The sequence below is a fragment of the Daucus carota genome, chromosome 7 (genome assembly GCF_001625215.2).
Source record: "Daucus carota subsp. sativus chromosome 7, DH1 v3.0, whole genome shotgun sequence".
In the NCBI taxonomy this organism is placed as follows: Eukaryota; Viridiplantae; Streptophyta; class Magnoliopsida; order Apiales; family Apiaceae; genus Daucus; species Daucus carota.
The window spans coordinates 2240690-2264208 of record NC_030387.2 but is presented as its reverse complement, the minus strand read 5'-3'; the positions used below and the strand labels follow the sequence as shown (position 1 = coordinate 2264208).

The following is a 23519-nucleotide window of genomic DNA, read 5'->3' as shown; positions in this document are numbered from 1 at the left end:
GGTTCATGATCAGAGACCTAAGAAGAACAAAAACAGGTGTTCATTTTTTCCTTTGAAGTTAAATGTTCCGCATAGGCTCTATCCGTCGAAGTTTTGGTTTAACTATTTTACCTTTTTTTTGTCAAAATATTTTTACTCACAGAAGAAATGCAAGCTATCCCCGTCCTTCGGAGAAGCAAGTTTTGATTTAACTACTTTGCATGTGTTTTGGTATTTGGAAATCTATATTTAAATATGAGTTCTTGTATTGCAATTTTGACTATTTATAAACAACAAGTGTTTCAAAGAAAGTAACGCTTACTATTCTCTCTATATTCTATCTAATCTGCCAGAGAACAAGTCTGCCTTCTCAAAAGTAAACGCGTATACAATAAAATAGCTGATCTAATAGCCCTATAAAAAGATGGTGCATGCAGCAACATTTCATAAACAATCCTCATTCTTCACTTACGTACTACAAACTACATACACAACCATCTGCTCTCCAAAACTTGATTGATATTGTTAAGAAAATGGGTTCTGGCAAATATAGTGCCGCAGCTATTGCTGCCACTAGTTTCTTTTTTGTGTTTCTCTTCTGCATGCCATGCAATGCACAGCTATCTACTTCATTTTATGATCAAACTTGTCCGGATTTACAGAGTACGGTTAAGACACAAGTCAGGACTTCCATATCTGCAGAGCGTCGGATGGCAGGCTCACTCATTCGCCTTCATTTCCATGATTGCTTTGTTCAGGTAGATAATTTTATACCATGATAAAAAAAAAGGGTTTTATTTCAAACTGGCTACCCAAAAAAAAAAATCATCTGTAAGTACTACAATAATGTGAGTTTACTAATTGACTTCAAATTGATATGTATAGGGATGTGATGCATCAATCTTGCTTGATGATTCTCCTACGATCCAAAGTGAGAAGAGCGCCCCTCCAAACAAGAATTCTGTAAGAGGTTACGATGTCATAGACAGAGCCAAGACCGCGGTTGAGAAGATTTGCCCAGGGATCGTCTCTTGTGCAGACATTTTATCTATTGCTGCTCGCGATGCTACTGTTTTGGTATGTCATTTTCAGATTGAATAAATTTTCAGATTGGATAAATGTACTCGATACATTCTCCTGGAATAAATTTTCTAATTAATTTGATGACTAAATAAATAGGCTGGTGGTCCGTCATGGACTGTAAAGCTAGGAAGAAGGGATTCCACAACTACCAATTTTGCACAAGCATCCAATGGTCTTCCCTTTTTCCGCGATAACCTGCAGAAACTTATTGATGACTTCGCTAACAAGGGCTTCACCATAAGGGAGATGGTTGCATTATCCGGTAAGTGATCAGTAACACATGTTACCTCATTCAATCATTTCAAAATTATGAATGCATTTTATCTTACTAATGAAAAAATTGTTAAAAAATTTTCAGGTGCACATTCGTTTGGTCAGGCACAATGTTTCACATTCCGTGACAGAATCTACAACAATGCATCTGACATTGATGCTGGATTCGCAAGCACCCGAAGACGTGGCTGTCCTTCCAGCGGTGGAGACAGCAAATTAGCCCCACTGGATTTGGTAACATCGACTTCCTTTGACAACAACTACTACAAGAATATAATGCAGAAGAAAGGACTTCTTGAAACAGATCAGATCCTTCTCAGCGGCGGCTCCACAGATGACATTGTCAGAGATTACAGCAAGAATCCAGCAACATTCAAAAGTGATTTTGCAGCTGCCATGGCCAAAATGAGTGATCTCAGCCCCCTTACAGGTCAATCTGGTGTGATTAGGAGAATTTGCAGTTCCCTCGCATAAACAGAATTTCTCCGCATACTATTTGTCAGGAAGATATGAAATAAATTGTACAAGTAGATAGAAGTTCACTTCATTCATTCATCTACATATTCTTTCTTTATTTCTTTTGTATTGTATTGTAACTCATATCAAGTTTCAAGTGTTATTAAAACTCTCTCTTTTACTATATTTCTCTGTAGACTCTAGTAAAGTTTTCTGAAGCAATGAAATAGTATTTTGGTAAACCTATTCGATTGCAGGTTGCGCAAGCAGTATAGAAAATAGGGCTGTTCACGAACCGAGCCGAGCCGAATTTTGGCCGAGCCGAGCTTTAAGTTTTTTCCTATCGAACCGAGCCGAGCTGAATTTTAACGGAGCCGAGCCGAGCTTTAAGTTTTTTCCTATCGAACCGAGCCGAGCTTTCTTATCGAACAAAAAAGTGTGTTCGAGCTCGAGCTCGTTAACTAACGAGCCGAACACGAGCTTGTTCACGAACAAATACTAGCCGAGCCGAGCCGAGCCGAGCAAGAGAAAAATAAGGTCAAACCGCTACTTTACTCTTAAAATAGCAAGCCAAATAAAATTTTTAGTGTGTTTTGATGGTACCATGTTATAATTAATATTCTCCTGATGGATTTGATATATTATATGTTGAATTTGGCGTTCAATAACACATATATATTACGAAATTATCATAAAAAATTACATTTTTTCGAGTTTTAACGAGCCGAGCTCGAGCCGAACACACTAAAAGCTCGGCTCGAGCTCGTTTTTTTAACGAACACATTTATGTGTTCGAGCTCGAGCTCGAGTTTTTAACGAACCGAGCCGAACCAAGCTTTTATCGAGCCGAGCTCGAGCTTGTTCGCGAACAGCTCTAATAGAACATCCATTCTTTAGCAATTGTTAATTTATTGTTATCTTGATGCATGGACAGTAAAAGAAGCAATCAAATCGAAATGTCAACTTAAGCAATAACAGGGGCAGTCGAAGGCTTGAAGTAATCAAATTAGTTGAGAAGAGTTTTTAATGTCATTTACCTTGACCTTTATGTTCATATCTCTTTAAAAACGACATACCCGGCAAGGATACTGCTACAAGTCAGCTTCTGAAGTAATCAACACAAATCGAACAAAAGGAATACTCGCTGTTCTTTATGATACATGCTTGTCGCTAAAGCTGATAACAAGATAGACGAATGAAAAATGTATTAAAACTGTGTGTACAACTTCTCCATTAGAGAGATTTTCAAACTAGAACTATATCAACCTGAGAGGAAGATTTCTAGAAATGTGCATGAAAAACATAACTGAACCTGTACATCTAAATCTATTCTTATATTCAGACAAGTGATGGACGTATTAGCTGATAAATGATAATAGCTAGTCATACACTACACCATAAAAGGGCTATAGCAACGCCAAGTCTGAAATTTGATCATAAATTGTTGCTATTTCTTAACAAATTTTGACAAACCAATAGCTGTTGCAATATTTTTTAAAAATGTTACAACTGAGTGTAACTTTTCGAAAAATCTATAACAATTGCAACGGATTTCTAAAGTTGTTGCAATAGAGTTCAAAATTTTGGGCCCAAACTTTCCCGGGTTCAAAAAATAAGCGGGGTTTCTTTATTTTTTTTTACCGGGCTATTTTCCACCCCAGTCAACACAGATACATTATTGTACTAACACTTGTAATAATATTACATAGATACATTATACAAGCAGCTCAGGGAGAGAGAGACGATCGAGAAGGCAAGAGAGAAAGAGGGGATTCAAGCTAGGTTATCTGGGAGATTCAAGCTCGAAGATTCAAGCTAGAGAAAGTATCAAGCTCGAATATTCAAGCTCGGACAACAGAAGCTCGTAGCTACCAGGTAAATAACTGAACTGTATAAGTCGATTTTCTTCCCCAAATCAATCATACACCTTCAATCGATGTTTATTTGTTAGTAAATCGAAATGGGTGTTTCAATTAGTGCATGTTTGTTGATTAGGGCTTCAATCAGGGCTTGTTAATTTGTTGATTAGGGCTTCATTTGTGACTGTTATTATTTAAAAATTACTTGTGTTCATATGTTAATGGCGTTTGTGTTGTGCATATATATGTTGTTTGTGTTGAGATATATATGATATGTTATTTTGTGTTGTGTATATAAATATTTATGTTTTGAGAACTCTGTTTTTATGTATATATTTTGCTTGATTTCTTGTGTAGAAAATAGGTTTGTGAAATTGCAAAATAATCATGACTTGGATTTCACTGCCAAAGCACAGTGAGGGTTATAGTAATGGTGCCACACATTTTGTTAGGAATGCGTTTGATAATTTCTCCATAGGAAATGAATTACGCTGCCCTTGCAAAGATTGCAGTAACCGTTTCTGGATTTCTCCGGACAATGTATATGAACATCTCGTGTTTAATGGTCCTTGTCCATCATTTAGTAATTGGATATTTGAAGTGTCAACCGACAAGTTTAGAAAGCCTGATGATGTAGGGATGGATGATTCTGATATGTGTATAGGCCTAGGTGATGATTTTGATGAAATGATTCGCAATGAAGGTAGAGCTAGAAATGGAATGAATAAAGCTGCAAAAGACTTCTATAAGCTTGTTCAGGAAGGGAAACAACCTCTGTTTCCCGGGTCTGAAAATTTCACGCAATTAGGCTTCATAGTCAGACTTTACCAATTAAAGTGCAGTCATGGTTTTACCGAGTCTGCATTCAGCGGTATTTTACAATTGTTGAAGGAAGCTTTCCCGAATGTAAACCTGCCTTCTTATTTTAGTGTTGCCAAAAAAATGATTAGAGATTTAGGCCTTGATTATGAAAAGATACATGCTTGTCCGAACGATTGCATGTTATATTGGTCTGAAAACAAAGATGAAATTAAGTGTAAATTTTGTGGGGCGTCAAGGTGGGTAGTCTCTAAGAAAGATAACCGTGCACCTTTTTCCACTAAAGTACAAGAAAACAGCTCTAAGATTCCCGCAAAAGTCTTGAGATACTTTCCACTAAAACCAAGGTTGCAACGGCTTTTCATGTGTAAAGAGTATTCTGAACTCATGAAGTGGCATGCAGTGGGGCGAACAAAAGACGGAAAGTTAAGGCATCCAGCGGATGCAGAGGGGTGGAGGTCAATGGATGCTAGTCATCCAAAATTTGCAGCAGAAATTCGAAATGTGAGGTTAGGATTAGCTGCAGATGGTGTCAATCCTTACCGATCAATGAATATAAGTCACTCCACCTGGCCAGTTGTTCTGGTCAATTATAATCTTCCTCCTTGGTTGATTATGAAACCAGAAAATTTGATTTTATCAACACTAATCCCGGGTCCTGAGTACCCTGGTAACGACATAGATGTGTATTTGCAGCCACTGGTTGCAGAGTTAAAAGAATTATGGGACATAGGTTTAGAAACTTATGATTCCCACGCTGACCAGACCTTTACGTTGCACGCGAGTCTATTATGGACCATCAGTGATTTTCCGGGGTATGCAGTTTTATCGGGGTGGAGCACGAAAGGTAAGTTAGGTTGTCCCAATTGCCACTATTGTACTTCTTCAACCTATTTGAAACATAGTCGAAAAGTTGTCTACATGAATCATAGAAAGTTCCTTCCTCCTGGCCACAAGCTTAGGTACGACTATAAAAGATTCAATGGTATGGTCGAAACAGATGTTTCTCCACCTCCATTGTCTGGAATGGACATTGAAGAACTATTATTTGGATATGAGAATTGTTTCGGAAAGCGAGATTTAAAGAAAAGGAAACGAGAGACAGGGTGTCCCTTTAAAAAGAAGTCCATATTTTTTGAATTACCATATTGGAGGGAAAACCTGGTTAGGCATAATCTAGATCTAATGCACATAGAAAAAAATATTTGTGATAAAATATTAGGGACTCTGTTGAATCTTGGCGGTAGGACGAAAGATCATCTCAGTGCTCGAAAAGATCTACAGGAAATGGGTATTCGTAAGGCTCTTCACCCTATCAGAATTGGTGATACCAATCAATATGAAATCAGGGCCGCAATTTTTGACATGACTAAAAAAGAAAAGAAGCTTTTCTGCTCAGTTTTCAAGAATGCAAAGCTTCCACATGGAACTGCATCTAATATTAGTCGCTGCGTACATATTGCTGAAAGAAAGATATTTGGGTATAAAAGTCACGATGCACACTTTATGCTTCAGTATTTACTACAATTTGCTGTCGTAAAGACCTCAAAACCAGAGGTTGCAGTGGCTTTGCTGAGATTGAGTGCTTTTTTTAGGGGTTTATGCGGCAAAGTGATTGACCTGGAGGATATTCCTAAGTTGCAAGAGGAAATAATTGAAATCCTCTGTCAGTTAGAAACAATCTTTCCACCTGCCTTTTTCGACATCATGGTTCACCTTCCAGTTCATTTGTGTAAGGAACTGGAATTTGGAGGACCAGTGCACCTTAGATGGATGTTCGGAATTGAGCGATACCTGTGCAAATTGAAATCTTAATTATGTCCGCAATAGGAGTAAACCGGAGGGGTCCATGGCTGAAGGGTATTTGGCAGATGAGTGTATCACGTTTTGTTCTAGATTTCTAAATGATACTATCAAAACTAAGAATGAACAAAACATACATGTTGGATACTCAATTGGGTCAAGAAGAAACAAAGATGGTAAATCAGTAGAGTTGGAAGACAAGGATTGGATTAAGGTTCATCTATATGTGCTTTTCAACTGTGGAAACATAGAAATTGAAAAGCTACTTGGGTACGTTCTTATATATATGTTCCTAGTATTTATTTAAGTAAATAAAGTAGTTATTCCTTAAACTAGTACAATGTTGTATTAAAATTTGTTGTCTAAATAATAGGGAACATCATACCTTAATTGAAAGTCATGGGAAGTCAAAGAAATATGCAAGAGAAAAATCACATACAGTAGAATTTCACCAGTGGTTGAAAGATGAGGTGCAGAAATTGAAAGAACCTTCATCAGAATTGTTAAATTTGTCAAGGGGCCCTCAACGCGCAGCTAAAAAGTATTCTGCCCATGTCGTAAATGGGTTCAGATTCCATACCAAGAAAAGAGATGCCAAGTGTACTACACAAAATAGCGGTGTCATTTTGACAGCACTAACCACCTGTTTTGCGAGTTCTAAAGATAAAAATCCAACAATTGGGGATGTTACTTACTTTGGAGCAATCGAAGAAATTATTGAAGTAGATTATTGGGGAGCAATCACAGTAGTTCTATTCAGATGTTGTTGGTATGAAAAGGATAAGGACTGTTATGGCCTTACACGCGTCAATTTCTCAAAAAATATTCAAAAGGATGATCCTTTTGTTCTAGCTACTCAAGTACAACAAATTTTCTATATTCAAGATTGTATTGAAAATAATCTGCATTTTGTTGTAAAGAAATTACCTAAGGAGTACGATAATATAGGCATCGAAACTGATGTCTTGGAGGATGTTTATGGACCCACTGTGCATGATACAGGATTGAACTTTAAAATGCAGAACCAGCGTGATGATGTTAGTTGGTGCAGGGATGACATGCCGGGTGAAATGTGCCGTGAATCGTTTAGTGGAGATAAAGCTGATGATGAAGATATTGAATGAATTAGACTGATTAATGTTCCTAGTTTTTGCTATGTCATTTTCCTTTTCTTGTAATTCAATGAATACTTTTGTTTGTAATGAATACTTTTGTTTGTAATGAATGCTTTGTTTGTAATGATTTCTTCTTGTAGTGATTACTGATTTACTTGTTAACTCATGCTCTGTTTATATAAGAAAAATATGTGGACTAATGACCTTGTGTTGTTTATCTTATTTTCAGGAAATGGCAGACAACTATTTTTTTCTCAGGTTCTACCACAAGGGAGAGTTTCAGAAAAACAAGTACTCTCGTGGAAGCTGTTTCACCATTGCTGAAGCTGTTGACCCTGATAAATTTTCCTACACGGTAATCATGGAATATGTAAAAGATGATCTTGGATATAATGAAATTGGAGGAGTATATGTAAAGAAACAAGGCGGTGGCTGGAAATTAATTGATACGGATGCAGATGCAATTCGTCTTGGAAAAGGTATGAGCAATGGTTCTTACTTAGATCTGTATGTCGACACGGTTATTGACAAGTCGATTGAGCCTTTAAGGCAGACCCAACCCCATGTAATTGTAAGGCCAAGGACTTCATTTTTTGAAGGTAATTAAACTGTACTTTGCTACATTTCTTATTTTGTGAATAATTTTTAAATTGCTTCTGCATTTATATCTTTTCTTTCTTGTACTCTTGTTCCAGGTGTTGATTCCCAGGTGAAACGAAAGTTTGTGACAGTTCAGGATCTTAAACAACAACAAGTAGAAAAAAACAAGTTGGCCAGGGATGCATATGAGCTTGAGAAGAAAAGAAATACTGAAAAGAAATCCGCAGATCAACAGAGTAACAGAAAAAGGAAAAAAGATAGTGAAAATGAGAAGAAAAATGCAAGTGAGCCTCAGGAGAAAATGAAATCAACTGAAAAGGAGAAGGCAGATCATTTAACTCAGAATGAGAAGGAAAAAGAAAGTGGCACGGTAATTGGTTCTTTTCATCTCATAATATCATAAGATATCACACATATTTTTCAGTTTATAATTTGTTGCTTCATTTGTAGGAAAAAGTTGCAGATTATGAATTGAAGAGAAGGATGAGGGTGGAAGAAGTCCGGAAAGAAGCAGAAAGACTTAAACTGAAGGAGAAGGCTGCTGATCTGGCTGAAGCTGCAAATTTAAAAAAGAATAAAAGAAAAAAGGTTGTAGAGGTATGGTCAGATCTGGAACTGAACTTTGATAGGCCGTATGTTTCTGGACATGACAGTTTAAGTGAAGAGGAAGATGTGCATGTTATTCTTTTCAGTGTATGACATTGTTTTTTTTCCATAAATAATATCATATATGGAATCGTAGTTTTAATGTTTGACCATTTTTCATTTTGTAGGAAAAAAAGAAAGTTCTAAAGGAGGAGGTCACGGTCAAACGAGTGACCCGTTCATCAGTTAACAATGTTGAAAAGGTACATGGCTAGTTTTATTTAACTTTCTTGTTTTTTTAATATATTTCTGGATTGTATTTTGAGGTTACCTATTTTTTTGTGTTTTTTCTAGGCTGCTGATGGGGAGAATATACCACCAGTACTCCCCCATCCAATACTCCCTCCACCCCCTCCACTACCGGTTGATCTTACCACGCTGATTAGGGTTCCTAACAATCAGGGAATTGGTACGATGGATACATACTTATCAATGCAAGCAGAAAAGAAAAGGGGTGTGAAAAAGCAAAAAACAAATGACAAGGCTGCGACTATTGTGGAGGGTCATCAGGGGGCTAATGCGCCCATCATCGAAAGTGTATTTGAGACAGGTTTATTGTCATATTTAAATAATGGTTTCACTCAAGTATAAATAATGATCTCTTGAACTAATTATTTGTGTCTTCTTTTATATAGGTGAAAGTAGTAATAAAAATCAAAGGCACAGAGGACCTACAAAGATGAATCATGTGTTCACAAGGAAGCTCGAAGATAGGCCAGTAGTTTCCTTAAATTCTGACTTTCAGCCATACTCAAGGAAAGATAAAGTAGTTACTGAATTGAGCAGTTTCTTGGGGACAATAGCAAGATTATATATTCCACTTGATTTTGTTAATTGGTCTAAAGTTCCAGAGGAAGAAAAAACTGGCTGGTGGGAATATGTCAGGGTAAAAAGCTATAATTTTTCTTATAATTGTCTTGTTCTTTTTCACTATATTTGTTAAATGAACTAATTGCTAGTTATTTAATACATGATTAATTAAAATTTTTAATCAATGACTTCACTAGACAAAGTACATTATTCCTGACGAAGGGAAAGATTGGGTATTGAGGACGCTTGATGACAACTGGAGGGTATACAAAAGCCGAATTAAGTCTCGATGCTTTAAGAAGTTCAACAATGACAGGGACCGTATCAAAAGCAAGCCTGCAAATATTCCATTGGAACAGTTCATGGCTCTGCTGAGGTACTGGAATGATGATTTTGTCGAGGAAAAAGCTGGAAAAAATATAGCAAATCGGAAGAAGGTGATTGATACTCATACTGCTGGTCGTAAGAGTTTTGCCCAGCTTCGTAGTGAATTGGTATGTTAAGTCACTAGAATATTTCTTCTGCATTCTATTTCATTTCTGTACAAATACTCATGCATGTTCTTTTATCATAGAAAATTGCTCAGTTGGATGGTGAAGGTTCTGCCAAGCGTGAGTTGTATACAAAAACACGCGAGGGTCATAAAAAGAGGGTATTAATTAAATAGTGTGTATATATATATATATATATATATTCAGTTTTTTTGTCCGATTATGTGTCTACAACTCTACTAATGCATTGGCATACTTTTAGGAAAAGGAAAAGGAAAAAGAAAAGGAAAATGATGAAAATTTGGAAGAACGTCCATCTGATCATGATGAGGATGAAGCTGAGATTGATTTTGAAGCTCATGGGCCAAACTGGTTGGTAGGAAGAACCGGCAGAACAAGGAAATCTGCAAAGAAACAACCGGAAAATATTGGTCACACAGATTTTGCAGACCTGGAAAAGATGAGGAAAGAAATAGCTGCTGAAATGGATGACAAGATGAATAAGAAACTCGGGAAAATTTTGGGGAGACTTGCAGAAATGAATCCCACTTTAAATGTCAATGTAGAAGAATTGTGTGGCCAAACTGATGGATCAGATGACGAGGACGATGGAAAAGAAGGGGAAGGATCTGCCAGTGACAAAGATGATGACGATGTAGGCGATGGGGATGGATCTGCCAATTACGGAGATGATGAGATCGGTTCAGATGATGGAGATGGCTCTGCCTAGCTGATCCTCTGTTATGTCGTATATCATTAACTTAGCAATTATCTAGCTCCGTCTAGCTTAGACTAAGTCTTTTGTTTAAATTATGTCTTATATGGCTTATTTAAGTATGCGACTTAGAATTATGTCTAGACTATATTGTCACGGTCATGGTACCGCTTTTGGATTGTTGGCAGCTACTTGATGCTAATTAGAATTCTGAATTGACTGTGGAAATTTGTGACAATTGAAATTTGTGGCTATATGCCTGGCTATTTGTATTTGCAGCAATGACCTTTTCATTTTTTTTTAAAAAAATTTGTTGCTATTGCATCGAAATCTGTTGCACAAAAATATATTAAAATATTACAATACAGGCGAAAATCTTGGTTAAAATTCATTGCAATTGGTCTAATATTTGTTGCCTTAAAGTCATCCAAATGAAACAAAATTAAGCTAATGCAATACAAGGAATGCGTTGCTGTAGACAAACATTTGTTACTATATCGATTTATTGCAATAAACTAATTTCATTGCTGTATGGGGATATATTTGTTGCTAAATCCACCAATTGCAACGCGGTCAGATGCAACGCCTAAATTTGGCACTTTTGTTGCTATTGAACCTATTGCAACATATATAGCACTTTGCGCAATGGTTTCTCCGCGTTGCTATAAGCCTTTTATGGTGTAGTGCATTAACAAAATTTCCCGTGCACTGTGAATATACCAAAGTACCCCTCACGAGTATGGATGGGCATTCACCCGGTCCCGCTCGACACCGATCCGGACCCCCCTCGGGTCGGGGATTCGGAGAATTTTTTGGGGGCGAGGCGGAGATCGGGGAAAATTTTATAAAAAAATTCGGGTATCGGGGCGAGATCGGGGGATTGGTGTCTCCCCGCTCAGATCCCCGACCCCAGTTGCCTATATATATATAGATATATAATATGTTTATATATATTATACAAAATAAATTATTAAAAATAGATACCTTTTATAATATTATTAAAATTAAAAAATAATATATATTTTTATTGGTCGATTATAATTATATTGTAATATAATATATTTTATAATTATAAAATTATCTTTTATTTATATTATAAATCAATTTTAATATGATTTGATGTTGAAATATGAGATAATATCATTTTATAGGTATATTAGAAGTTAGTATTTTGTTTTTTATTAAAACATATATTATATATTATAAAGTTATTATTTTTTTATTAAAAAATAAATTCCTCCTTAATCTCCGCGGGCATCCCCGTTCGGGGCGGGGATCGGGGAGGAAAAGAATCCCCATTCTGGGTTCGGGGCGGGGGCGGGGATGTGTTTTGAATATGAGAATCGGGGGCGGGTAATACTCCCCGACCCCGAAGTGCCCCCGCGCCCATCCCTACTCACGAGTCACGTTTCTTGTAATTGAGTGTTTTTAGAATCAAGTAGTTTAATAAAATTAAGGCACAAATGAAAAGAAATTTAGTCAATAAAATTTTGATGACTGTAAAGAAATCTCAAATGAAAGCAAAAATCCGCAGAAAAGAAGAAAATAAAGAGGGAGAGAAAAAAAAGGAGGAAAGAAAGAAAGAATAAGGCACAAAAGAATATGTCACCGAAACAAAATCATCAAAATGACACAAGTCACACAATCATTATTAAACGACAAACAAAATCGCAATATACGATCAAAAAGTCATCAACTATGGCACTCCCTCGAAAGGGACACAATAATTAAAATTAAAGATAAAACAAGCCTAAAACACAAATTGCAATATAAAGTCTTTTATATCCAGCTTAAAAATGAATCACAAAATTCAATTACGAAATATATAACCAATAACAAAGGATATATACAACAAATATGTTTAAAAGTACTAAAACAAAAGATTTTGAACTCATACCATTGTCGTGGGGTCAATTCATACTATCCTTACTTTACGGAATATAAATATAAGTACATACCGAGTATGGTTAAAACAGAATCGCAGTCGTCTAACTCGCCATTTGACTTATCATTGAATCAAAATATTGAGAAACGAATAAATCTAACTTCTAGGAACAAATCCGGGTGGAGGGCATTATTGAAAAAATAAGAACAAATCAAAAAAAATATTACCGATTCGGAGTTTTTTATAAGTGAAAACTGATTAAATCTCCAGCGACGGCTAGGAAAAGAAGAGCTAGTTAGAGAGGTTTTGAAGCAGACTCTAGTTGCAACTTTATATTTTTAATTTTTAAATAATTGTGTTGAGAGATCTAATTCTCTCCTTTTTTAAAATAAAATTTATTAGTGTTTCTTTGATTTTGGAACTTCTAAATTAATTAGTTAAGCTTCTCTAGCTAATATAATGACACCGCAGGTGTACCTCCGGGCACTAGCTACGGTCAAATTTTAGATTTAACTACTTTACATGTGTTCAATGAAGGAAACATTACATGTTTTCCATGAAAGAAAACTAGTACTAATATAAATCACTTTAATTGTTGCAGTTTTGACTTTTCTATAAACAAGTGTTTCAAAGAAAGTAACGCTTACTATTCTAATATTCTATGAATCCATCTCTATTCTATTTGCAGCTGGCAGAGGAGAATAGGAGAGCAAGTCTGCCTTGCACTAGAAAACGCGTATATACAAGAGGCTATAAAAGGATGGTGCATGCAGCAACATTTCATAAACCATCTTCATTCTTCACTACTACGTACTAGTTACTACAAACTACACATACAACCATCTCCTAGCTAGCTATCTCCAAAACTTGATTGATATTGTTAAGAAAATGGGTTCTGGCAAGTATAATGCCGCCGCAGCTATTGCTACTAGTTTCTTTTTTGTGTTTCTCTTCTGCATGCCAAGCAATGCACAGCTATCTACTTCATTTTATGATCAAACTTGTCCGGATTTACAGAGTACCGTTAAGACACAAGTGAGGACTTCCATATCTGCAGAGCGTCGGATGGCAGGCTCACTCATTCGCCTTCACTTCCATGATTGCTTTGTTCAGGTAAATAATATCATTACTGATAACTTTTTTTTCATCTGTAATTAAGTACAATAATGCTAATTTACTATTTTACTTATAATTTATATGTACAGGGATGTGATGCATCAATCTTGCTTGATGATTCTCCTACGATCCAAAGTGAGAAGAGGGCCCCTCCAAACAACAATTCTGTAAGAGGTTACGATGTCATAGACCGAGCCAAGACCGCGGTGGAGAAGATTTGCCCCGGGGTCGTCTCTTGTGCAGACATTCTATCTATTGCTGCTCGTGATGCTACTGTTTTGGTATGTCAATTTCAGAATTAATTTCCTTGAATAAGGTGAATATACTCCTGGAATAAATTTTCTAACCGATTTGATGATCAAATAAATAGGCTGGTGGTCCGTCATGGACTGTAAAGCTAGGAAGAAGAGATTCTACAACTACCAATTTTGCACAAGCATCCAATGGTCTTCCCTTTTTCCGCGATAACCTCCAGAAACTTATTGATGACTTCGCTAACAAGGGCTTCACCATAAGGGAGATGGTTGCTTTATCTGGTAAGCAATCAGTAACACGTGTTACCTCATTCGATCATTTTAAATTTATCAATGCATGTTATCTGAGTACTAATGAAATATTTGTTCAAAAATTTCAGGTGCACATTCGTTTGGTCAGGCACAATGTTTCACATTCCGTGACAGAATCTACAACAATGCATCAGACATTGATGCTGGATTCGCAAGCACCCGAAGACGCGGCTGTCCTTCCAGTGGCAGAGACACCAAATTAGCCCCACTGGATTTGGTAACATCGACCTCATTTGACAACAACTACTACAAGAATATAATGCAGAAGAAGGGACTTCTTGAAACAGATCAGATCCTTCTCAGCGGAGGCTCGACAGATGACATTGTCAGAGATTACAGCAAGAATCCAGCCACATTCAAAAGTGATTTTGCAGCTGCCATGGCCAAAATGAGTGATCTCAGCCCCCTTACAGGTCAATCTGGTGTAATTAGGAGAATTTGCAGTTCCCTCACATAAACGGAATTTCTCCGCGTACTATTTGTCAGGAAGATATGAAATAAATTGTACAAGTAGATAGAAGTTCACTTCATTCATTCATCTGAAGTTCACTTCATTCATTCATCTACATATTCTTTCTTTCTTTTGTATTGTATTGTAACTCATATCTTGAAATTTTCAAAATTTTAATTCTGTTACTAGTCATCTAAAAGTTAAATTATTGTTATCTTGATGCATGGACAGTAAAAGAAGCAATCTAAACCAAAAATGTCAACTTAAACAATAGCAGGTGCACTTGAAGGCTTGAAGTAATCAACTTAGTTGAGAAGAGTTTTTAATGTCATTTACCTTGACCTTTATGTTCAGATCTCTTTTAAAACGACATACGCGGCAAGGATGCTTGGAGGAGACAACTATGATCAAATCAACAATAGCCCTAGCTATCAATATCAAGTTATGTCAACACCTCAAATAATCCGAACTAAAGTCATGGCCTGAAATCATATATTTTAATTCTCGTCTAAATTGGATGCAACTTATACGAGAGTCTTGTAAACTGAGGTTCAATGTAACTTGTTTCAAAGTTCTACTGCAAGCATTTGGCTTGATCCAGCTGCAAGCGTCTGCAATAAGCGCGTGTTTGCTGTGACTCTCTGTTATGTACTTCCATTCTATAAAGAAAGTTCGATTTTGAGATGCTTTGTATTCCACATAGTAATTTTGAACCATATTTACGAAACATTTTACCATTTTTATTCAACTCTGGGAAATTTTTAGAAACATAAACGCGGTTAGGATGCTTGAGAGGATAATCAAAATCTTTAATTCCAATTGACTGATTGCTTTGTCAGAAATGAATAGATAAACTACTCTGTTTGAACTTGTACTCAAATGTGTCTGATACATTCAGCTACAAAATTTTTGACATTATAACTAAACCTTCAGGCCGCAGAGCCATGCCTCAAAATATATTACACCTTTAAACTCTGATCATCATGTTCAATGAAGTACAAACTCAGGGATCTTGTTGACGCGAGAGTCTTGATTACTACATACGACGTTTAAAAACATGTGATCAAGTAGAACTTATCTTGCTTCAAAGCTCTGCAACAACCATTTGGCTTGAGCTTGCATCCCGGAATCCCTCAAGGCATTTAAAGATGATCTATACAGCCTTCCATCTAATTGAATCCCTTCTGCATTCAAGTCCTGCAAAAGCTTGACTAACTCATTTACGTTGTTTGTCTTAGAGAAAACACCAACCATTATAGCAGCCATTGCCTTATCAATGCCACCGCCATTAAGCCTGTATTCTTCAAAATATTCCACACACTTTTCCAACTCTTTAGCTTTATTGTAGGCGTTTATAATGCTCGTATAACTAACCCTGTCTGGCACAACCTTCCTTCGCTTCATTTCCTTCCAAATTTTTTCGACTTGTCTCAAATTAACAACTTTCCCATGCATATCCAACAGAGAATTGTATATCCATACATTTGGTGCACAGCCCCTTTCTTTCATCTTAGCAACAAGCCTCATGGCATCCCTTATCCTATCAGTTTTACCATACATTGCAATTATACTAGAATAGGCCACCATGCATTTGTAAATCCCTTTTTGCTCCATCTCCGAAAATACTTCCTCTGCCCTGGAATGTAATCCAAGTCTACAATAGACATTTATAATCGAAGCATAAGTCACTTGGCCAGGCTCACATCCCTCTGATATAAGGTCTTCATAAACCTTAACTGTGTGACTTAGCCCTCTCTTCTTTGAGTATCCATTCACAATAGCGCATAATATGCAGTCGGATACCTTAATATTCATACGTCTCATCACCGCAGCTACATCAAGAGTTTTCTCCATCATCCCCTGCTCAATGTACATTAAAACAAGCTTCAAATATGTAGCTGGATCCTTCAACATTTTCTTTCCCTCGGCTTCGATCATTAGCTCCTCAGCCATCTTCACATCTTTAATATCCGCAAATGCACAAATCAATGTCGAGTAAAACGAAGAATCCTCAGGAAACCCCTTCTTAGTCATGTCTCTAAAGAACTCAAGAGCCTCAAAAGCCCTTCCAGATCTACCTAATGATTCACATAGAATTCGATAAATTTGAGGCAGAAAAGGTGTCCAGTCTACTTTCATCTCGAATTCTTGAAACAATGCCACAACTCTATCATTATTCCCTATTTTCATATAAGCTTCCATTATCTGGCAATAACATCCAGGGTCTAACAAAATGCCAGCTGATTTCATATCTTCATACATTTCAATTGTGGATTTATACATATGAAGTTTGTTATAGCCTCTCATCGCCGTCTCGAATGCCAAAACAACAATCCCTTGAGTACCATCACCACATTTCAGTAGATCAATAATTTTATTTACAAGTTTAAATTTTCTAGCTCTAATGCAGCTACTAATTAATTTACAACATGTAGAACTGTCAGGATACACATGAAATTTCTCAAAATCTTCGCATAATGACCATATAGAATTCCAAGATTTCGAACGTATCAAGTACCTGACCAGATGCTTTATGGTGGCATTCTGTGGTCTAAACTCTGGCAATTCTTTAGCCTTTTGATAATACTCAAACCCAAGTTGATGATTCTTGGGGTCTTTAAACATAGTGCAAATCAACCCATTTGAGTCCTCTATTTTCGTCGTCTTCGGGAGCTCCAAATCCTGTAACTTGAGCTCAAGTTCAGCCACAGGAGGAGAATGAGAGGATGCATCTTCAAGAATTGGTTGTTTGCAGCTAGATGAGGTACTTGAAACTAAAAGCCTTGAAGTTGAGCTGAGGAAAGAGAGAAAGAGAAAAGATTTTGATTTGATTATTGAAGATGAATTGAAGGGGATCAAGTGATGATGAATTCTTTGATTGCAGTGAACACAAGCTAGTGACCAATCTGGAGAATTGGGCATGGTTGCCATTTGAGAGATAAGGCATGAAAGGTTGGCAACTCACATTGCAATTTGCAACTATGTTATATACCTTATCCTTATGGATTGTGCCATGCATGCTAGCAAAATTGACCACTGAGTGGGTGATACGTGTAACATAATCTGCCATCAAAAGCATATAGTATGGAGTCGTTTGACTAATCTTGTTTTTCAAGAAATAAGTATTTATTTCTAAAAAAAATTAATTTTTTTAAATAATTTTTTTTTGACAAATAGGGATATCAAACCCCTTTTTATATTTATATACAAAAAACTTTTAAAGATATTATTTTTCGAAAAAAAAAAGGACTTGTTTTCTCTATATATGAAGCCAAACGGGTACATTATACAAGTAGTTTTAAATTACTCCCTCACTAGACTCCCGTTAGATTTTTTCAGGTTTACTGCAAAATATAATTTTACTAAATATTTTACTTTTCTTCTTGTGAATTATATTTAAATATTTATATACTTGTTTAGAAAATAAAAAATTTAAAAATACATTGAGAAGTTATATTTTATATGCACCAAATATGCGTCAAGTGAAAACAATTGCAATAGTTTCACAAATTACTTTAGATTTTTTCTTAAAATTTATATTTTAAAAATTATATGTTTGTTCAAAAATAAAATTTTAAAAATAAATTATAAATTATATTTTATATACAGAGAATACGTCAATAAGTGAAAAACATTTTAAGAAAAATTAGTAAGACAAGGGTGTACGATTATGGCCTTTGGGTTTTGCCGGTACAACGGAAATAAATCCACCTCCACATGTGTTCTACGGTTTTGGTGTCGGCTACATTATACTTCGAAATTACGAAACATAATGTATATGAGTTACGTTTTTCGGAAATCAATTTCATCGGAAATGTCGAACACGTTGAATGTTCTTGTAATTTCTCTTTTATGACTAAAAATATAAATAAATATTTTTATGCAAAAAAAGAAAATTTTAAGAATATTAATGCTAGATATGTGGTCAATCCTCCTAAAAATACGTGTAAAAAGTCAAACGTTTAACAAATTGGACCAGAAAGAGTATTTTATTATAAAATATAGGGAGGAATACCACTCTTTTCTTGTGTGTGTCTGGAGTTGGCTCAATGGAGACCAAAAACTTTAAAGTCCTTAGAAACTATAAGATCTACTGTTAAAATAATTTTTTAATTAGTGGACATGATTAAATATTTTTTGTCCTGCATTTCTGGCAATGTAACATTTATAATTTATATTATTTTTATCCTGCATTTCTAGTAATGTATTATCAATATTCTTGTCCTACATTTCTTGTTTTAGTTTTAATTCAAAACTATCTTTATAATTTACACTATTCTTATCCTGCATTTCTAATAATGTAATATTAGTAATTTGTCTCGCATATTTGTGATATATCTAAGTGTTATTTTGTCTTGCAACAAATTCAGTTCGTTGTAGGACAATGAAAATGAGTTCAGTGCCAATCATAGCAATGTCCAACTACATCTTTGTTTTGTATGCAATTATTATTTTTATTTATTAGGATTTCGGTGATTGTACACCAATATTATGAAATTATTATTTTATGTTATGCATGATTTAGAAATTTTGCTTGTTGTTCACCGATTTAGAAGTGCAGGACAAGATAAAGTCTCTAAAGCCTCCACAAAAATCAGTCTCCATAGAACTTTTCTATGAGTTGGGCTCAATGGAGACCACAAAATTTGGAGTACTTAGAGACTACAGGATCTACCGTTAAAAAATCTGGTAATTAATGTACATGATTAAATATTCTTGTCCTGCATTTCTAGTAATATTTTTTCCTGCATTTCTAGTAAACAACAATTGCAGACCATTGTAGTTTGTAGATTAGATTCTTGAGATATCATGGCTTCAATTGTTGCAAGATCATCGACATGAGTTTTAGTTTTAATTCAAAACTATCTTTATAATTTACACAATTTTTGTCCTGCATTTCTAGTAATATTGTAATATTAATAATTTGTCCCCCATATTTGTGATATATATAAGTGTTATTTTGTTTTGCAACAAATTCAATTCGTTGCAGGATAATGACGACGAGTTCAGTGCCAATCATAACAATGTCCAACTACATCTTTGTTTGGTATGCAATTTTTATTTTTATTTGTTAGGATTTAGATGATTGAACACCAATATTATGGAATTATTATTTTATGTTCCGCAGGATTTAGAAGTACTGCTTGTTGTTTAGCGATTTAGAATTGCATGACAGGATAGGGATTGAAAAGAATGTGTGGACAAATATCTGCAGCCGTTGGATGTGTAAAAAATGGATGGTTGTGATTAAGTCTCTAAAGCCTCCAAAATATATAATCTCCATAGAAGTTTTTTCTATATATAAAAAATACATAGAGTTGGGCATATATTATTTTAATATATATGATAAAATATGACACGCAATTATCCTAAAAGGTGGTAACAGATAAGATAACCTCTGTAGTTTCAACAAATGTAGCAAATAAAAATGTATATATAGTTGGAGGCGAACCTTATAATTTTTAATTAGTATTTTTATATGTTTTTAATTAAAATTTTTAATTTAGCTGGTGATGCACTAATCTTTGAAATTTAAATACCGTTTATACTATTTATCCGAGGCACGTAAACAAAAAGTCCTTTCATTAATTATGCTAAATCTCTAGTTAATTATTACCACATTAATTTGTAACCACTTATCCCCAGATCCATACCAATTTAATTCTATGAGATATTCAATTGAGATTTTAATAGATTTTAGTTTAAGGATTTTAATGAATTGTATCTGATTTTGATTTTATGTTATAAAATGTTGCAAAGTTGATGATAGTCGACTTAAACACAATGTTTTAAGATCTCATATATTTTGGTGGAATTTCAAATATTTTAAAATACACTCAACAATCTCACAAAATTATCATTTTATGAAGTCTAAAAAAAATCAGTCAACATTTGATAGATTTTAAATATCCCAATTGAATATCATCCAATTTTAAAATATAATTTAAAATCATGTTTAAATAGAACCAGTTTTTGCCCCATAATTTAAAATCGTAATTGAATATCTCAATATTCTCATATATTTTTTCAAATCTGAATTGAATACACTTGGATTTCATAGATAAAAATATAAATTACTAAAATGTGGTAAGTGCGTATAGGCCTGTAAATGGATCGGATATCCGATCCGACCCGATCCGATCCGTGGTTAAATAAATGGCTATGGATCCTTATCAAAACAATCCGATCTGCTAATAATCCGATCCGATAAAAAATTGATATGGATATGGTCAAATCCGATTTGTTAACGATCCGACCCCATTCATGCTTAACTATATTATATAATTTATAATGTATTATAATATAATATATTATTATTAATATATTATATATAAAATAAAAAATTTCTAAAGATACAAGACAAAATCCTAAATCATATTTTCTTATAATCAATCAGCCGCTCCTAATTCTTGACATGGCTCTCACTCTTGTTATCCGGTTAATCTAATAATCACTCTTTTTAATGTAGAGTGAGTATAAACACAAGAGCTAACTCTTCCACTTAAAACCTCCTCAATCACCTGGTTCTGTATTTAAAACATATTTATCGATTTTAATCCTTATTAATAGAGGAGCAAATCATAATTTGCTTCCTCCAAAAGTATTAAGCAACTTATTTATTATTATTCTATTTAGTTGATAAATTCTGTGTTGAAGTTTTTATAGGAACAACCTACAAAGTTTTTATTAAATACTGCTTTATTAGTTTTTTTTTACTTATTACGCTAAAGTTTATGAATTAATATAACTAGAAAATATTACTTTTTTTGTATGGAAGTTAAAACATCGTTCACGTTGAAAAAATATATTTCATAATTTTTAGTGGATCGGGGCTCCGATCTGATTATCCATGATCCGAGTGGACCGGATATGGATTGACTTGTAAAATATCCGACTCCTGATCCGATCCGATCCGAATCCGATAAATTTAAATGGATTAGGATATGGAATTAGCTAGATCCGATCCAAATCCGATGCCTAACTGCATAATCCTAAAATTCCAATTACTCAATATAAAAATCCTAAAATTCCTAAAATGTGGTAACTGCATAAAATCTTAATTAATTAATACTACTAGCATAATCCTAAAATTCCTAAAATATGGTAACTGCATAATCCTAAAATTCCAATTACCCAATATAAAAATCCTAAAATTCCTAAAATATGGTAACTGGATAGAATTCCAATTAATTAATACTATTAGCATAATCCTAAAATTCCTTAAAAGTGGTAACTGTGTGCATTTACTTGTTAACCAAATAAACTCTATATATATCATTCATATTTGCATGCAAATTTCATCATCCAATACCAATTCATCGCTCCACTTGAGTTTGACTGTTTTTACTCATTTTGCAACTCAAGCTTAGTTATAAGTGGATCGGATACATAAAACAATGGCCTTTAATCTCAAATATGATATACCTATTTCTATTCTACTGATCAACTTATCAGTAATTTTTATGCAGATTTCCCTGAGCTTTGGACAGGGTTTTGCACCTGGTTTGGCTACATGGTATGGACCTGCTAATGGCCCTGGAAGTGGTAATAAACTGAATTTTAATAATTTCGTAATAACACTATGTTTTTAAACATCGACATATTTGTGTGAAACCCTTTGTTTTTTTTATTAATTATGATATGAATATAGGAGGAGCTTGCGGATTTGACACAGATGTCGGACAACCTCCATACTCAGGCATGATATCTGCCGGAAATGCCAAGATCTTCCTCAAAGGACATGGCTGTGGTCAGTGTTTTCAGGTAAACTAACATCGATTTCTTCTTCTTATATCGAATCCAGCATTATTATTAATATATATATTGACATGGACAAATTAACTATATATGCAGATGCAATGCTCAGCTGACCTATGCTCGGGCAAACCAATCACTGTAACCATCACAGATGAATGTCCTGGACATTGTGACGATGTACCATTTCATTTCGACTTGAGTGGACATGCTTTCGGGGCAATGGCTAAACCTGGACAAGAAAATAATCTCCGCCAACGAGGACGAGTCGATATCCAATTCAGAAGGTATCGAAAACCACAGTATCTTTTAATTTGTAATTATTTTTTCAGTTTTGTCTAATCTTTTTAATGTTTTTCCAGGGTGCCATGCAATTATCAGGGTGCAAAAATCGCGTTCAAAATTGACAAAGGTATCAATCCCAACTATTTTGCGTGTGCAGTTGAAAGCATCAATGGAGACGGTGACATTGGCTCTATGCAGCTCAAACCCGCAAATTCTGGCTGGATTCCAATGAAACAATCCTGGGGTGCAACATGGAGTGCTAACATTAACCGTGCAACTCAAGGCCCACTCTCCTTCAGAATTACTACCTCGTCCGGGAAATCTATTGAAGTTGATAACGCAGTTCCAGCGAAATGGGTTAAGGGGGCAAGATATATTTCAAATGCCAATTTTTGAGTTTCTGATTAGCTTATGATCCCCTAATGTCCAGTTAGGATCCCATATTTATGGGACGATTAAAACATTGTTACGACATTATTAAATTCAGTAAAAAAAGATGAAGCTGATTGATCTTTCTTTTAAGTTTGAAGTCCCATGATATATATATAAATATTCATAATTTATATCTTTTGCATTAGCAACATATATATTACAGAAGAGTTGGGCTCCTTGAGGACATATATAATTGGAGTCATTAGAGACTTAAGTCTTAACCATTGGATGATAGTCTAATCAAAGGTTCCAAATTAAAGCTCCATTTTAATTAAAAAAGTTAAAACCAAAACCTAATCCACCCAAGATAAACAGGCTCGTATGCACCAGTGTCCCCTTCTAAAGTACCTCATCCCTACAAGATAATCGCGCTAACCATTA

At 35.0% G+C, this 23519-nt stretch overlaps 5 protein-coding genes across 5 annotated transcripts; 4 read left to right on the top strand and 1 right to left on the bottom strand.

Annotated features, from left to right (window-relative positions):
- Positions 1–433: 433 nt before the first annotated feature.
- Positions 434–1975, top strand: LOC108195593 (lignin-forming anionic peroxidase). Its single transcript, XM_017362572.2, has 4 exons — positions 434–737; positions 865–1056; positions 1159–1324; positions 1421–1975. Exons 1-4 carry the CDS (start codon positions 513–515, stop codon positions 1807–1809), a joined length of 972 nt encoding a protein of 323 aa, XP_017218061.1. The 5' UTR covers positions 434–512; the 3' UTR covers positions 1810–1975.
- Positions 1976–4037: 2062 nt separating this feature from the next.
- Positions 4038–6284, top strand: LOC108194417 (uncharacterized). The gene has a single exon (XM_064081345.1). The coding sequence runs from the start codon at positions 4038–4040 to the stop codon at positions 6282–6284; it is 2247 nt and encodes a 748-aa protein (XP_063937415.1).
- Positions 6285–13321: 7037 nt separating this feature from the next.
- Positions 13322–14851, top strand: LOC108195250 (lignin-forming anionic peroxidase). Its single transcript, XM_017362204.2, has 4 exons — positions 13322–13646; positions 13739–13930; positions 14020–14185; positions 14284–14851. The coding sequence occupies exons 1-4, from the start codon at positions 13422–13424 to the stop codon at positions 14670–14672; spliced, it is 972 nt and encodes a 323-aa protein (XP_017217693.1). The 5' UTR covers positions 13322–13421; the 3' UTR covers positions 14673–14851.
- Positions 14852–15463: 612 nt separating this feature from the next.
- Positions 15464–17636, bottom strand: LOC108193611 (pentatricopeptide repeat-containing protein At5g13770, chloroplastic). Its single transcript, XM_017360336.2, has one exon. It carries the CDS (start codon positions 17595–17597, stop codon positions 15741–15743), a length of 1857 nt encoding a protein of 618 aa, XP_017215825.1. The 5' UTR covers positions 17598–17636; the 3' UTR covers positions 15464–15740.
- A 4427-nt stretch (positions 17637–22063) lies between these two features.
- On the top strand, positions 22064–23102 carry LOC108194416 (expansin-B18-like). The gene is made up of 4 exons (XM_017361362.2): positions 22064–22211; positions 22318–22430; positions 22521–22708; positions 22784–23102. Exons 1-4 carry the CDS (start codon positions 22064–22066, stop codon positions 23100–23102), a joined length of 768 nt encoding a protein of 255 aa, XP_017216851.2.
- Positions 23103–23519: the final 417 nt, after the last annotated feature.

Coding starts and splice junctions, on each gene's coding strand:
- LOC108195593 (XM_017362572.2), top strand. CDS start 513: ATGGGTTCTGGCAAATATAGTGCCGCAGCTATTGCTGCCACTAGTTTC. Junction 738..864: donor TCCATGATTGCTTTGTTCAG/GTAGATAATTTT, acceptor TGATATGTATAG/GGATGTGATGCATCAATCTT. Junction 1,057..1,158: donor CTCGCGATGCTACTGTTTTG/GTATGTCATTTT, acceptor CTAAATAAATAG/GCTGGTGGTCCGTCATGGAC.
- LOC108194417 (XM_064081345.1), top strand. CDS start 4,038: ATGACTTGGATTTCACTGCCAAAGCACAGTGAGGGTTATAGTAATGGT.
- LOC108195250 (XM_017362204.2), top strand. CDS start 13,422: ATGGGTTCTGGCAAGTATAATGCCGCCGCAGCTATTGCTACTAGTTTC. Junction 13,647..13,738: donor TCCATGATTGCTTTGTTCAG/GTAAATAATATC, acceptor TTATATGTACAG/GGATGTGATGCATCAATCTT. Junction 13,931..14,019: donor CTCGTGATGCTACTGTTTTG/GTATGTCAATTT, acceptor TCAAATAAATAG/GCTGGTGGTCCGTCATGGAC.
- LOC108193611 (XM_017360336.2), bottom strand. CDS start 17,597: ATGGCAACCATGCCCAATTCTCCAGATTGGTCACTAGCTTGTGTTCAC.
- LOC108194416 (XM_017361362.2), top strand. CDS start 22,064: ATGGCCTTTAATCTCAAATATGATATACCTATTTCTATTCTACTGATC. Junction 22,212..22,317: donor TGCTAATGGCCCTGGAAGTG/GTAATAAACTGA, acceptor ATATGAATATAG/GAGGAGCTTGCGGATTTGAC. Junction 22,709..22,783: donor GTCGATATCCAATTCAGAAG/GTATCGAAAACC, acceptor ATGTTTTTCCAG/GGTGCCATGCAATTATCAGG.